The sequence below is a fragment of the Trichechus manatus genome, unplaced genomic scaffold (genome assembly GCF_000243295.1).
Source record: "Trichechus manatus latirostris isolate Lorelei unplaced genomic scaffold, TriManLat1.0 scaffold00128, whole genome shotgun sequence".
In the NCBI taxonomy this organism is placed as follows: Eukaryota; Metazoa; Chordata; class Mammalia; order Sirenia; family Trichechidae; genus Trichechus; species Trichechus manatus.
Window position 1 is genome coordinate 8,020,366 of NW_004444064.1, and position 15,700 is coordinate 8,036,065.

The 15,700-nt window shown below is 52.3% G+C and overlaps 1 protein-coding gene across 1 annotated transcript in view; it reads left to right on the forward strand.

Moving 5' to 3' along the window:
- Positions 1-14,092, forward strand: part of RIPK4 (receptor interacting serine/threonine kinase 4) — a 33,067-nt gene extending 18,975 nt beyond the window's left edge. The window contains exons 3-8 of the mRNA XM_004384874.1: positions 667-815; positions 2,566-2,615; positions 4,827-4,985; positions 5,883-5,986; positions 9,321-9,585; positions 12,909-14,092. Coding sequence (XP_004384931.1) covers positions 667-815; positions 2,566-2,615; positions 4,827-4,985; positions 5,883-5,986; positions 9,321-9,585; positions 12,909-14,092 — 1,911 coding nt within the window. The remainder of the gene's footprint in view (positions 1-666; positions 816-2,565; positions 2,616-4,826; positions 4,986-5,882; positions 5,987-9,320; positions 9,586-12,908) is intronic.
- Positions 14,093-15,700: the final 1,608 nt, after the last annotated feature.

The following is a 15,700-nucleotide window of genomic DNA, read 5'->3' on the forward strand; positions in this document are numbered from 1 at the left end:
TTTTTTAACCCAGGCTGACACGTATAGTGGCAGCTATCATGCCTTCCAGGAGTAAGGCTGTAACTGTTCTTGAGCTCTTTCTCGCAGTGAATTCCTTCCTTAAAGCATAATCTTTTCTCCCATCAATCACATATGTTGCTATGTAGTTTCAGACTTCAGTCCTCCTAAGCCATCCCTGCCCGCCTAGGGATAGGACTACAGTGACAATCCCAGGCCGTAGTCTGTCAGGACCCCTAGGAAGCTCCCCGGCAGCAGCTTTCTTCCTTGGCACCACCCTAATTCCGGTTCCCGGGGGGGGTGGGCAGGGGCTGAGGTGGCACTGCAAAGGGGAGAGGTTCTGAAGCTGTTAGCTGATAAAATATAGTAACATGTTAGCTGTCCCTGGGTACTGCACGTGGTTCAGCCCTCAGCTACTCGCTGAGAAGCTGGAGGTTTGAGTCCACCCAGAGGCACCTTGGAAGAAAGGCCTGGCGACCTGCTTCCAGAAAAAAAAAAAATCAGCCATTGAAAACCCTGTGGAGCCCAGTTCCACTGTGACACCCATGGGGTCACCACGAGTCAGGGTCAGCTGAATGGCAGCTGGTTAGGGAAATGTCAGTCTTGGCGCCTGTCCCAGCACGGCAGCAGACAAAGGGTAACGGCCTCTTTGTGCCACCTGTGTTACAGATTTCTGACTTTGGGCTCGCCAAGTGCAATGGGCTGTCCCATTCGCACGACCTCAGCATGGATGGGCTGTTTGGCACCATTGCCTACCTCCCTCCAGAGCGCATCCGGGAGAAGAGCCGGCTCTTTGACACCAAGCACGATGTGTACAGGTGGGTAAGACGCTACTTCACCCCGCATCCCAGGCGAGCCGGGACTTGTTCACGCCCTGGACGGCGCATCCGGAAACCCTCCCGGCGCCAGCCAACAATGGGGTTTGGTCCAGATGAAGGGATGCAAGCTTGTTGGGCTTGGGATCTTCTTAGCCAGAGGGTACAGGCTACCCCAGGAATACAAAGGACATCTCTGTCTAGGGGTGCTGTCGGGCTGAGGGTGGAGGGTGCGTGCTAGCGGTGGTGGGAGTGTCCATTTGGGTCAGTTATAACACCAGACTGACCAGCTCGACAGTGTAAAAGCTTTGGTGTTTTTGTGAAAGTGTGGATTTTATTGCGTGTCTTTTGGAAGGATCTGGTGCTGTAAGTGCCTGCGTGTGTGTGCGTGTGTGTGCATGCATGTCTCCCGTGGGTGGATTCATGTGGATTTGGCCTGTCCAGCACTCAGTACCCCCTGGCCCAGCGGCGCACCTTCCTAGCTCTCTTACCTTTGGCTTGGGAACATAGACACCCTAGAGGCTGTCCAAAATCTGAAGTCAGTGGGAGTTATGTACCTCGAGAACAATCCCTAAGTCATTCACTCCCTTTCTTTTTCAAATTTAAAGGTCTTAATCACTCGCCCTTTCTAGAGAAGAAAAGAGGGAGGAGAAAGCAAGCTTGCACTTGAGCCCTCTTTGTGGTTCTCCTCTTACCCACTGAGACTCTGACCCTAAGCCCCAAGTCACTTGGGCTCCTGCCTCCTTGTCATCACCACCCGCCCGAGTCCCAGCCGACTCGTTCGTTTGGCAGTCACTACTGTCCAGCTGATGAGCTGTGCCTTTGAGCCGTGCGTCCGCCGGGGAAGGGCCCTGCGCAGACTAGCCCCGGCTTGTAGAGTCTGGGGAAAATCAGAGAATCTTGTATTTGTTTTAGAGTTGAGCCTTTAAACTTTCGAACTTGCCAATTTCAGTTTTAAAGGAAGAATTCTTGCTCCTTTATAAGGAGTCACTCGACTGTGCACAGTGGCTGATTCTTGGGCTCCTGGTTATCAGGTTTTTAGTTACCAGGTTGAGCTCTATTTTTGGGTCTCCCCAGAGTAGTTACTAAATATACATGCTTTCTTTTTAAATTTTTTTATAGTGCGTTAGGTGAATAGATACACTTTCTAACAGCCAAAATGTGCCTTTGGGGCAATCAGCTGGCTTGTCCCCTGATGTTTTCTGCGTATTTCCTCTGTCAGCCCTCTGATGAGATCTCAGTGAATGAGTCTCTCGCAGAGCTGAGGCACAGCGGGAGCGTTTTGTTCTGTGTCTTCAAGGAATCAAGACATAGCCAAGGAGAAGAGAGGGGAATCTGAGCTGTGTGTCATTCATTCATCCCTTTATTCACAAATGCTCGAGCACCTACCGCGTGCCCGGTGCTTGCCGGAATGCGGTGGGGTGAGGGGGGATTAAGCAGACGCAGGCCATGCTCTCTAAGAACCTGGGGTCCCGTTATAGATTGGAATCCTCCTCGGGATCCCTCAGGCTGCGGGGAGACTTGCAGCTCTGTTGGCAAGGCTGCGTCTCTTATTTAGCAGCTAAGCTATCCTTGTGACATGTTCTGTGATAAGAGTTTTCTCCTTTTTAAAAATGTGTGAGAATTGGTGTTGTTTCTCTTTGTAAAAGCCTTTAAGGTGGTTTTCTTCCTACTGACCGCTGTGTGCGAGAGCTTTGTGCTTTCCTTGGGGGTCTGGGTCCCGAGACACTCACATCCCTGGTTTCTCTTCCAGCTTTGCCATCGTCCTGTGGGGAGTACTCACACAGAAGAAGCCGTTTGCAGGTGAGTGGGCTGCTCTCCAGGTGTGGTGCATTTGTCTCTCTGGAACTAATGGGACCATCCTTGTAACTCCTCCTGCTCTCGGACTTACCTGTGGTCTGCCCTGGGCTCACCTGTGGTGTGTGCTGCCCTGCGCCTTGAGGCCAGCTCGGCCACCCTGGGGTCGGGCTGCTCCGTCCTGCCCAGAGATCACCCTCCTCCTGACAAAATGCCCTCACAGTATCATTTACCCGCAAGAAAGGGCACAGATCTGAGGGGTCCTGTTCTGTTTATTTTGACAGATGTGCACAGCCGGTCACCCCACCCAGCTCAGGATCTCTAATTTTCCTTCTTCACCTTCCAGGCAACCACAATTCTAATTTCTGTCACCATAGATTAGTTTCCCTTCAGCATTTTAATACCTTGACTTAGCTCATTGTAAACACTGAGTATCTTTGCAGCTTCGTTGGAGAAAGACAGCCTTTACTTCTCCATGCATTTCTGTCCATCAAGCTGAGCTCAAGCTTTGAGTTCCCTACAGCCGCCCTGGTCCACAGTTCCCAACACACCCCGTGGGAAGAGAGCTTTGGAGAGGCAGGCAGACGCTATCAGCAGGGGTGGAAAACTAGCACAGAGTTACCAACAGCTACCAGATCCTACACCGATTTGGTTCCGCTTTCCCATTAAACCTTGCACAATCAGTTTTTTTTAGGTATGACCAAAAATGCCTAAAAATACAGATCAGAGTCAGTCTGTGGCCCACAGGTCTGGGGGGTCACTTGCTGGGTGTGAGCCATAGACTGTTTTTAGTTGAGGTCAAGTCGTTTCCAACTCTCGGTGACCTTATGTGTCACAGAAAGAAACATTGCCAGCTCCTGTACCTTCTTCGTGACCGTTGGCATAGTCATAGACCAGGAGTCTGTTTAAAGTTTATGCTGGTGGGAAGAGAAGTTCAGAGTATCTCAAAACTTAGAGTATCCTGGGAATTCTCTTTATCCCGATAGAAAGAATGGAATATTCTAATGTCCCTATGGGAGCAGTGCTCCATCTCCATTGTCTTACTACCTGTTATCCTTGCTTCCCTAATGGCCTCCGTTGAGGCCTGTGATCTGAATGTTTTTTTTAACTTAGCAGCGTGCCGCTGTGCCATACAATTGTCTGATAGAAGTGACACCTGAATCCAAGCACATAGTGTAAAAAGTCGGGAATGAGTCCCTCACACTTTATTGCTTGGTCGATAGGGGAGTTCAAGGTACAGGAGCCGGGAGTATCTCGTGATACTTTTTAGAGCAGTTTGTGTTGAGCAGCAGGGAATATTCCAGGTGTGGAGGTTAATTGTCACGTCATTTTATTTAGAGGGCCTGTTGGCTTTTGGAAGGCTCAGTTATCATGGGAATGGGGTATAGATACTCGAGATTGCGCAAGATTTAACGGGAAAGTGTAGGATCTGGCAGTGCTTGGTGACTTAGGGCCAATTTTCCATACCTGCTGAGATATGTCAACCTGCCTCTCCAAAGAGGTCCTGTCCAATGGGGAGTGTTGGGAACTAGAGCAGGGAGGAAGGGCAGCACTGGGGACTTGACGCTTGGGCTTGATGGACAGCGTGCTTTCAGGTTGGGAAAACTGGCCCGATGAGGGTCCCCCTGAGCCCATCCCAATTAAAATGGAACCTCAACCCCTACCCCCCAGTAATAAGCCTGTGTGTCCTGCCCGTTTACTGATTAAGGTTATAGCATCTTGGGGTCAGCTCTCGGGAAGCTAGCGGGGGCCTGTGATTTGGGGCAGGAATTGGAATTCAGGAAGATGTTTTTAAGCCATTTTTGGGCAATCTGGGTCCATTTGCATGCTGGACACTGCCGACGCCATGATTTCTGTTTTTGACTTCTCGGGCAGGCACGGGCCATGGGCCACTTGGGAACATGCCCTGTCGGATATTTTCCTCCTTTGAAGCTGCCTTTCCTTTGAGCTACAGGCTCAGAAAGATCTCCTCTGTGATGTAGCACCCTGATTCCATTTGGGAAATCCTAACTCTTGAAGATAGGGATGAGAGCATGTGTGTCCTGTAAGAACAAGGGCTGAAGAGGGCTGTGTGCCTCGCAGAGGGGAGACGTGGTTTCCCGGGTGACGAGCCTTTGCCCCCGGGTGCTTTCCCACGGTCCCTGCTTCCTCCTGCTGATAAGCACCTCATCCCCCGGCTCCCAGAGCTGTTGTGACTTGTGCACCTTCCCCTTGCAGACGAGAAGAACATTCTACACATCATGGTGAAGGTGGTAAAGGGCCACCGCCCCGAGCTGCCACCGGTCTGCAGAGCCCGGCCCCGTGCCTGCAGCAACTTGATCCGCCTCATGCAGCGGTGCTGGCAGGATGACCCACACGCACGGCCCACCTTCCAGGGTGAGTGGGCACTGCCAGCTAGCCCCCTGCCTGCCTTCAGAGGGGACCCCAGCATTGGGCTCCCCCCAAAATGTTTCTGCTTTCCTCTTCTGCTGGCATTGTGGAAGAAAGCGTTTCTGCCTAGAGCTTAGGGTCCGAGAATAGCTGCGGGCTTGGGTCAGTGTGCATAGAGACAGGTGGACCAAGACGAGCCCTGTGCCAGCAGGTGGGCCACACCTCTACCCATGGCCCTCAGACCCACAGCCGGGATGCACGTGACCGGCACCATGTGGGCAGTTCCCAGCGCCCAGCCCGCTCCCAGCTCAGGGCTGGGTTGCTGCCCGGAAGAGCCTGTACCTTTCCCGTCCAGATACGGCGATTTGTCTTCAGGAGATGGCAGGACAGGTGACTGAGGGTTTCCCACACGCTTCCCTGCGCGTCTTGTTTCCTTAGGCCAGATGTGTCCCTTGGTTAGGAAGGTAGCCTGATTATACTGAAACCGATCACTGCATCTAAAAGACAAGGGTGACGAGAATACGGGTGAGCTGGGTGCCCCACCCAGGTGTGGGCAACCTGACCACCTGAGGGCCATGCGCCCCGACACACCTGGCAGGTGGGGCTCTGCCCGAGGAAGCCTCCTTTAGGATCCTGGGAAAGAGCGGCTCCTACTTTCAGTCTGGCAAAAGCCTGCGGAGCTGCTGGCGGGAGGCCCCGGTGTGGCCGGCAGTCACCACGCAGAGGCCCCTGGGGTTGTCTGAGGAGCCCAGCTCTGGGCAGGCCACCTGTGAAATCCAAGGAACCCATTATGCGCATCTTCCATGACGCTGAGGCTCGGGGCTGTTGCCGCTCTGTCCTCGTGGTCAGCCGTGGAAGTGATTATCGGAGTGACGTGCCCTTTCTTTTGTTTTCTCCCCAAAGAAATTACGTCTGAAACCGAGGACCTGTATGAAAAGCCCGATGATGAGGTGAGAGAAGCAGCTCGAGGTCTGGACGTGAGAAGTCCCCCCGAGCGCAAGAGCCAGGTGACTCAGACCTCCTGGGAGGTGGCGTTTGGGTTTCTTCTCGTTGGCTTCGTGCCTGAGTCTTCCCGGTGAGACTCTTCCATTCTGCAAATAACTCTGATGCTGTGGAGGGGCCCCCCACCAGCCTGGATGCTCGTCCCCCCCTTCTGAGAGTGGCTGTGTTCCCCAGCCTGTTGTGTGGCCCCAGCCCGTCGTGTGGCCCGGGCCTGGTGCAGGGTGCACATCCCCCCAGCCAGCTGCACGGCTCCTGACTCCTTTCCTGCCGCACTGTGCCCCCTGTACCCCATCTCCCTTCCGTGTCATTACGTGTGGACTGTGTGGGTGCCCCCTGTCCCCACCTCCTGTCTGTGTTGTCACGTGTGGACTGTGTGGGTGCTCCTTGTCCCCCCATCCATGTCGTTACATGTGGACTGTATGGGTGCCCCCTGTACCCCCTCATCCGTGTCATTCTGTGTGGACTGTGTGGGTGTCCCCTGTCCCCCCTTCCCATCCGTATCGTTACGTGTGAACTGTGTGGGTGCCCCCTGTCCCCCCTCCCGTCCGTGTTGTTACATGTGGGCTGTGTGGGTGCCCCCTGTCCCCCCTCCCGTCCGTGTCGTTACATGTGGGCTGTGTGGGTGCTCCCTGGCCCCCCGTCCATGTCATTATGTGTGGGCTGTGTGTGTGCTCCCTGTTCCCCCCGTCCCTGTCATGATGTGTGGGCTGTGTGTGTGCTCCCTGTTCCCCCCGTCCCTGTCATGATGTGTGGGCTGTGTGGGTGCCCCCTGTCCCCACCTCCTGTCCATGTCATCACGTGTGGACTGTGTGGGTGCTCCCTGTGCCCCCTCCCATCCACGTTGTTACATGTGGACTGTGTGGGTGCTCCCTGTCCCCCACCTCCCATCCGTGTAGTTACATGTGGACTGTGTGGGTCACACGAGATATTAAATAGCCACATAGCGTGTGCTCTTTGAACCACAGGGAACAGAACACCCCAGTTGGTTTGGCTGCTGGGCCCAGTTGAGTGGGGCACAATCTGGGGTGCAGTGTCTTTGCACCCCTGGCTTGGGTATCTGGCCTCTTTTGTTTTAACTGCTCATAAATGGTGGTTCCGTTATTGAGCTCTACGTAAGTCATTTAGAGGCAGTGAGAACTTTCAAATGCTGGGACTCTAACTCCGTTTTAGGATAGTAAGACTTGTAAGTAAAGCCTAATAAGCTGACTTTATAGCGTGTTATCTGATATTGGGCAATTTATTCCAGGTTGTCAGTGTAAAGTCGGGAGATAAGTAACCTTTGTGGCACACCCACTGTCTGAACATAAAGGGGCTTGTGTGTGTGTGTGTGAGGGTCAGGGAGCAAAGGTGGCCAGGGAGGCAACCACAAAAAGTCAGACCTGGCCCCTGATAAGAAAAAAAAAAGGCAACCAACAAGTGGGTATGACTCAATACAGAAAGCAACAAACTAAGAACAAATCAGGCTCTTGGGTGTCCCTGGTTTGCAAGGAGAGGAAGGATTTGGAAGCAAATGGGCATGAATCAAAAAAGATTCATGAGTCATGGACAGAGTCTAATCATCTCACAAAACCCTCAGTATATATTGGATTGGACTGCTGTGTAATCCCTGCAGCTAGTCCCCACCCCCTCTCCAGTGTCCACACTCAGCCCCTAAGCCAGATTTGCAGGGCTCTAAGGGGGCAGTGGTAGAGTTCTCACCTTCGATGCAGAAGGTTCGATTCCTGGCCGATGCACCTCATGCGTAGCCACCACATACCTGTCAGTGGAGGTTTGCATGTTGCTACGATGCTGAACAGGTTTCAGTGGAGCTTCCAGACTAAGATGGACTAGGTGATCTACTTCCAAAAATCATCCAGTGAGAACCCTGTGGATCACAGCAGTCTGATCCCCATGCAATCATGGGAATGGTGCAACACTGAGCATTGTTTTGTTCCCTTGTGCATGGGGTCTCCATGAGTCGGGGGCCGATTTGATGGCAGCTAACAACAAGGACATCAGGGCCCTAGTGGCGGCAGTGGTGAAAGAGCTCGGCTGCAAACCAGAAGGTCAGCAGTTCAAATCCACCAGCTGCTCCTTGGAAACCTATGGGGCAGTTCTAGTCTGTCCTATAGGGTCACTATGAGTTGGAATCGAGTCGATGGCAACGGGTTTGGTTTTTTGGTTTTCGTAGCAACAGTGACAAGGAAGGCTCCAGCTTGCCTTCCTTGTGTTTCTCACACTGCCCTCCTCTAGATGGACAAGGTCCAGCCACCCCCATTTCACGCTCTCTCAGCTTGTTCAACTTCTGACTTTTGCCTGTATAGTGCTGCATGTAATGCTGCTCAGCTGTTGGAATCTGGAGCAGGATAATGGGGAGTTTCCATTTTTATCAAGTTGCTCTTGTCTTACGATTTCCTCGTGCTGGGTAGACGCAGCTCTGAATGTTGGGCTCCCCGGTGCTGTGTGTACGTGGTTACAGACGATTGAATTCTCTGCCTCGCTTACTGGCCAGCGATGGTGTTTTCTTCTTCCTCTGGCCCACTGTCTTAGATTCCAAGTGTTGCTGTAACAGAAATACCACAAGTGGGTATTTTCTCCCAGTTTAGGAGGCTAGAAGTACGAATTTAGGGTGCCGGCTCTAGGGGAAGGCTCTCTCTGTTGGCTCTGGGGGAAGATCCTCGTCTCTTCACCTTGTGTTCCTTGGTTCCTTGGCACTCTTCATGTGGCGTGGTGTCTGTCTTCCCCCGTCTGTGCTTCCTGGCTTCTGTGCTTTGTTGTTAGGTGTCATCTGCTAGGTTCCTACTCAGAGCAGCCCCAGTTGACAGAGTAGAACTTCCCCATAGGGTTTTCTTGGCTGTAATCTTTACAGAAGCAGGGCACCAGGTCTTCTACCTGAGAAGTGGCTGCACTTCATTATTATGCCACCAGGGCTTCTTCGCTTCTGTGCTTAATCTGCTCTTTTTATATCTCAAAAGTGATTGGCTTAAAACACACTCTATGCTGATATGATATGGCCTCATTGACAAAACAAAGCAAACCCTATTCCAAATGGGATTACATCCACAAGGATTATTGCTGTTGGTTGCCATGGAGTGGATTCCAACTTCTCGAGACCCCATGTGTGCCGAGTCGAACTGCCAGACCTGTCTCTCAAGGTGCCTCTGGGTGGGTTTGAACCGCTAACCTTTTGGCTAGTAGTTGAGCGTGTAACTGTTTGCAGTTTTGGTGGGGACACAGTTCAATCCAGAACACTCACCCTTCTGCCTGTAGTTCCCCTTGCTTTTCCACATCTGTGTCCTGGGTGGGCTGAGCGAGAGGGGGTGGGGTCTTCATGCATTTCCTTCTCTCCACCCCTTACAGGCGGTGCCCGTGTCCACGCCCCTCAAGCGCGCCTCGGCCCCAGCGTTCGATAATGACTACAGCCTTTCCGAGTTGCTGTCACAGCTGGACTCGGGGATTTCTCAGACCATCGAGGGCCCGGAAGAGCTCAGCCGCAGCTCCTCGGAATCCAAACTCCCCTCGACGAGCAGCGGCAAAAGACTCTCGGGCATCTCCTCGGTCGATTCCGCCTTCTCGTCCAGAGGGTCGCTGTCCTTGTCTTTCGAGCGTGAGCCTTCAGCGGGAGGTGAGCGGGAAACACCTTTGTGTCCTGAGAACTAATGAGCTTACCCGTGGGCTGGAAGGTTCAGGGCGCATGGGAGTCAGTGACAACTGAGAAGAATCAGGTGTCCAAGTTCTCAACCCGAACATAACTCTCTGCCTTCACTGAGCCATTTTGGGTGTCAGTGCGTTGTCAATTCATCAAGTACAAATCCACTGAGCTCTTGGGTGGCACTTAGAGAGGAAGAGGAACGGACCGAGTCACCTGACTGTACGATAGGGTCTCACCTGTGCCAAACAGGTGCAGGGTCTGACCTCAGACTTCCAGACTGAGGAACCTGAGTTTTGTGAGTGAGCCAGCGGGTGGAGGACCCACCCTCCCAAGGGATATTTCTCCTTGGTAGATGCCACTCTCCACTCTTTCCAGGCAGTGCTGTGTAAATATCCCCCACACTTTTCTTATTTCTGGGCTACCCACTCGCTCACTCACCGTGCACTGCAATAGGTTAGTTGGCCTGGGAGTTTAAGATACCCTGGTCACGTTTATAAACTCCCAGTTATGGTGAGAGCCCCTCGTGGGTGGCTGATCTTGTCTTTTTATGTTAATTTTTATAGCTTTTCTTTTTAGAGAGTGCTTCTTTCCTGCCCCTTCCCCATAGGGACAGTGGTGGTTTAGTGATACACTTCTCCCCCTCAATGCGGGAGGCTTGGGTTTGAGGCCCGGCCGGCGCACCTCATGCACAGCCACCACCTCTATGTCGGTGGAGGCTTGTGCGTTGCTATCACGCTGAACAGGTTTCAGCGGAGCTTCCAGACAAAGCTGGGCTAGGAAAAAAGACCTGGCGTTTTACTTGCAAAAAGTCAGCCAGTGAAGACCCTATGGATTGTAACCGTTCAGTCCCATTGTGTATGGGGGTCATCATGAGTTGGGGGCCAACTTGATAGCAGCTAACAACAGCCCCTGCCCCAAAACTGGGGCTCGATGCATATTGTAGCCCCCTCTCTGCCCACTGTGGGGATGAGATGTGGTCCTGGCCCGTCCCTCAAGGCTGCAGCTCCATTAGGAAATACAGACATATGGTGCACAGATAGATGAGAGCCCAGAGAGTCTTGTACAGACTGGACACCAGGAGGAGGGAGTGCTTGTTTGTCCTGGTGGGTCGGGGAAACCTCTTAGAGGGGAGAACTTTTACTGGATCCTATGGGCCTGCTAGGAATTTTAGAGCGGAACATCAGTGGTAAAAGAGTACACTTTGGGTTAGGGAAACACCTCAGCAGAGACACAGAGGTGGGGGGTGCTGGGTTGAATGTTTGACTAGAGGTGGGGGACAATGAGGCTGAAGAGGAAAGTTAGGGCTAACTCCGAGAAACTGGGAAGAAACATCACTATCTCCGCTGGAGAAATACGTTCTGGAACATTCTTTTTGGATCTAAAGCTCTCGGCTGACGTCTTCATGCTTGAGAGAGTATCACAGACCCAACTGAGAACGAGAGCAATAAAACATGGAATCCAGATTGGGTTGTTTTTTAAGGCCACCCACACCCCACCCTTCTCTTAGGTCCCTTTGAGAATGTTTAATGGGAGGAAGGAGAGTTTTATTTTGCACAACTCAGAATTCCAGACAACGTAATAGGATTTGTACGTTAAGTAGAACATTTCCTATTCTGGGCTAATGAACGTTCCTCCCAGCCCTTTGAAGATTTTTCTAGAAAATGTCCTTTATGGGTCACCAGGGCGGGGGGCGGCATTTCGAGGTTGGGCTGAGAGCCGGGTTGTCCCTGTCTAGCTGCAGACACCAGCTTTGCGGCTGGTGAGCTCTACAGGGTGGTGCGGTGGGCACTGTTGAAGTTCTGGGGGCTCTGGCCTCGTCTTTTTAGTCCTTGCCTTGCCTTTTTTTTTAAATGAAGGAATTTGTCTAATCATCTAATCATGATGCCGCAGGACAGGTAGACTGGCTTTTATTTTTGAAATGCATTAAATGACCTGCCCAAGGTCTCCCCGCTAGGAGTCTGGAGCAGATCTGTGTTAGGGCTCTCCAGAGACAGAGCCAGTAGATCTGTCTACCTGTCTGCCTACCTACCTGTCATCCATCCATCCGTTTGCCAGACCACCCATCCATCCACCCACCCATCCATCCACCCACCCATCCATCCATCCATCCATCCATCCACCCATCCATCACCCACCCATCCATCCATTCACCCACCCACTCATCTACCCACCCACCCATCCATCCACCCATCACCCACCACCCAGCCATCCATCCACCCATCACCCACCCATCCATCCACCCACCCACCCATCCATCCATCCATCCATCCATCCACCCGCCCATCACCCGCCACCCATCCATCCATCCATCCATCCACCCACCCAATCTGTCCATCCGTCCCCCTACTTATCCATTCATCCCTCCATCTATATATGTATGTGTGTATATATAAACACACATACGCATGCACACATAAAAAATACATATACGTACACTCTCAGATACACACGTATCATGTATATAGAGAGATTTATTGCAAGGAATTGGTTTAAATGATTACGGTTACCAGACCAACTCATAGCGACCCTATAGGACAGAGTAGAACTGCCCCCTAGGGTTTCCAAGGAGTGGCTGGTGGATTTGAACTGCTGACTTTTTGGTTAGCAACCGAGCTCTTGGCCACTATGCCACCAGGGCCGCAGGCCTGGTTGGACAAGTCCAAAATCTGTTGGGCAGGCAGCAGATGGGAAACTGGTAGGATTTCTATGTTACGGTCTTGAGGCGGAGTTTCTCCTTCTCTGGGAAACCTCAGTTTTTGTTCTTAAGCCTTTCCGCTGATTGGTTCAGGCCCACCCACATTATCCAGGGTAATCTTTACTAAGAGTCAGCGATTGTGGATGTCTACCATGTCTACAAAATACCTGTGCAGCAACACCTGGATCAGTGTTTGACTGAATAACTGGATGCTACCCTGGTGGCGTAGTGGTTAAGAGCTATGGCTGCAAACCAAAAAGTTGGCAGTTCGAATCTACCAGGTACTCCTTGGAAATCCTATGAGGCAATTCTGTTCTGTCCTGTAGGGTCACTATGAGTCAGAATTGACTCGACGGCAACAAGTTTGGTTTTTTCTTTTCTGTATAGTCTAGCCAAGTTGACACATAAAACTGACTATTGTAATATCTAAGACTAAAATAAAGTGAAAAGCCACCTGGAGGCTGTGCGTCCTCGGATGTCCCTGCTCAGCGTCCCATAGGGGCTCTGGCCGAATGAGAACACCAGAGAGGCCTCAGGGTGAGGCTGAATGTGCCCCTGGCCACCTGCCTCCGCTGACCCTGTGCCTCTCTTCTCCTTGCAGATCTCGGCACGACAGACATTCAGAAGAAGAAGCTGGTGGATGCCATTGTATGTGGGGACACCAGCCGGCTGATGAAGATCCTGCAGCCCCAGGATGTGGACCTGCTCCTGGAGGGCAGCGCCAGCCTCCTGCACCTAGCCGTGGAGGCCGGCCAGGAGGAGTGCGTCAAGTGGCTTCTGCTCAACAACGCCAACCCCAACCTGACCAACCGGAAGGGCTCCACACCCCTGCACTTGGCCGTCGAGCGGAGGGTGCGCGGGGTCGTGGAGCTGCTGCTGGCCCGCAAGATCAGTGTCAACGCCAAGGATGAGGACCAGTGGACCGCCCTGCACTTTGCTGCCCAGAACGGGGATGAGACCAGCACACGGCTGCTGCTGGAAAAGAATGCCTCCGTCGACGAGGCGGACTGCGAGGGCCGCACGCCTGTGCACGTGGCCTGCCAGCATGGCCAGGAGACCATCGTGCGTATCCTGCTGCGCCGCGGTGTGGATGCTGGCCTGCAGGGCAAGGACGCCTGGGTCCCACTGCACTACGCCACCTGGCAGGGCCACCTGCCCATTGTGAAGCTGCTGGCCAAGCAGCCGGGTGTGAGCGTGAATGCCCAGACCCTGGATGGGAGGACGCCCCTGCACCTGGCTGCCCAGCGGGGGCACTACCGCGTGGCCCGCATCCTCATCGACCTGCACTCTGATGTCAACATCTGTAACCAGCTCTTGCAGACGCCCCTGCACGTGGCCGCAGAGACGGGCCACACCAGCACCTCGCGGTTGCTCCTGCACCGTGGCGCTGAGAAGGAGGGGCTGACGGCCGAGGGCTGCACCGCCCTGCACCTGGCCGCCCGGAATGGACACCTCACCACCGTGAAGCTGCTGGTGGAGGAGAAGGCTAATTTGCTGGCTCGGGGGCCGCTGAGCCAGACGGCTCTCCACCTGGCCGCTGCCCATGGACACTCGGAGGTGGTGGAGGAGCTGGTCAGTGCTGACAGCATCAACCTGTCCGATGACCGGGGGCTCAGCGCACTGCACCTGGCTGCCCAGGGCAGGCACGCAAAGACGGTGGAGGTGCTTCTCAAGCACGGGGCCCACATCAACCTGCAGAGCCTCAAGTTCCAGGGTGGCCAGCAGCTGGGTGGGTCACCTGGCCACAGTCCCGTGTCCACACTCCTCCGAAGAAGTAAGACCTAGCCTGCCCCCCACGGAGTCCAGGCATCTGTGTGGGACTCTTGTCCCATGGTTGTGTTCTGCTGTGGGGACAGAACAGTGCCGCAGTGATGGGCTGCACATGCCTTGTTGGGGACTAGCTGAAACTCCAGACAAGGGAGGACTCGGGACTCGCTCACGGGGCGAGACGGCATTGGGGGGCAGTCAAGAGGGAGGTGGTCACACAGTGTCTCTCTAATATGCCAGGCATCTTCTTGGGCATGCTACCCTCCAAATGAAGTTGGCTAGATTGTGCTTGACTGTTGACCCATCTACTGGTCAGCAGGCCTGGTGTCGGAAGGGATGATGGGTCAGAATCATTTCGTCGTGCTTGTGTTCCTAACGGGCCCCTGATGTTGGGTCCTCAGTGACAAAGTCATGGGCAAGATCGAGTGCTCTGTCACTGAGAGGCGCCACCTGTGGTTACTCTGGGCACACCAGTATTGGGGAGAGGAGGTATAGGAGGAGCTGTGTCTTTTATCTTCATAGACAGAGGCAGGCAAAGAAGCCTGTTATCAGAAATTTTTAGTGGAATTCTTGTTTTATAAAATATCTTTAATAGATGAACATGATATCAACTCTTGCTTTAAACCTGTAAAGGTTCATGACATTGAATAGTCTTGTCTGTAAAGAACAAGTATGAAGAATAAGGTGGTTATTTAAAAAAAAAAAAAAACACAATGATCTTACTGGCTGTTTTATATGCAGATTCGTTTGTCCTTCAAAGTAGTCCTCTGGGTGGCCAGGTACTTATACCAACAAGACTCCTTGCTAATGTTTGCTTCTTGTTTTGTAAAACATTTCTGGAGCTCTAGAGCCAAATATGTACTGTATTTTTACGAAAATAACGCCTGCCTTCTCTGTTTAGTGCGCTTATGAAATACCTCGTGGTGGGAGGGAGCGGTGGGCAAACAAACATAGAAAGCATGCGTTATTTCATAAAAATATCGTAAGCTCATACTGTATAACCTCGGTTTTAGACTAAAAACAGTATTACCTAGTTAGATGAACCACCTCACTCGTTCAGTTTCTTTCCAGTTTTCATTTTTGGTAAGGTGGTTGATTCTCCCAATGGATACTGTTTTCGGGTCACAGAGGGGTTTGTTGACCTGCTTTACAAACGACTTCAGCCGTCGGAGCCTGGGCAGCTTGGGGTGTACGGCCCAAGGTGGCTCCAGGACTCAGCTGCACTCTTGGATATAAGAGGTCATTTATCCAGTCTCTCTTGTCATTCTCGTATATGTCCCACCTGGTGCCTTCTGAGCTGTTAGAATGAGTTTGTTGCAGAATTTAACCCTGTATGCAAACCACATCCTGTGGCCTCATGTATGATACAGAGATTGATATTAATGTACCATGTATGTTAATGTGAATCTATGGGCAGGATACTTCTTTTCTATGACAGGAAATATCCAGACTGTTTAGAACTGGCTATGTTTTAATACGCCTCATTGTGCTTTTACTATGTAATGCAACTATTATACAGTTCGTGTGCAAGACAAAATAAGTTCTGTCTGATGGCAATAAAACAAGGTACTTGTCTACTCCTCTGAAGTCACTGAGACTGCTTTCTCCTTTAAATGAGCTAAAATA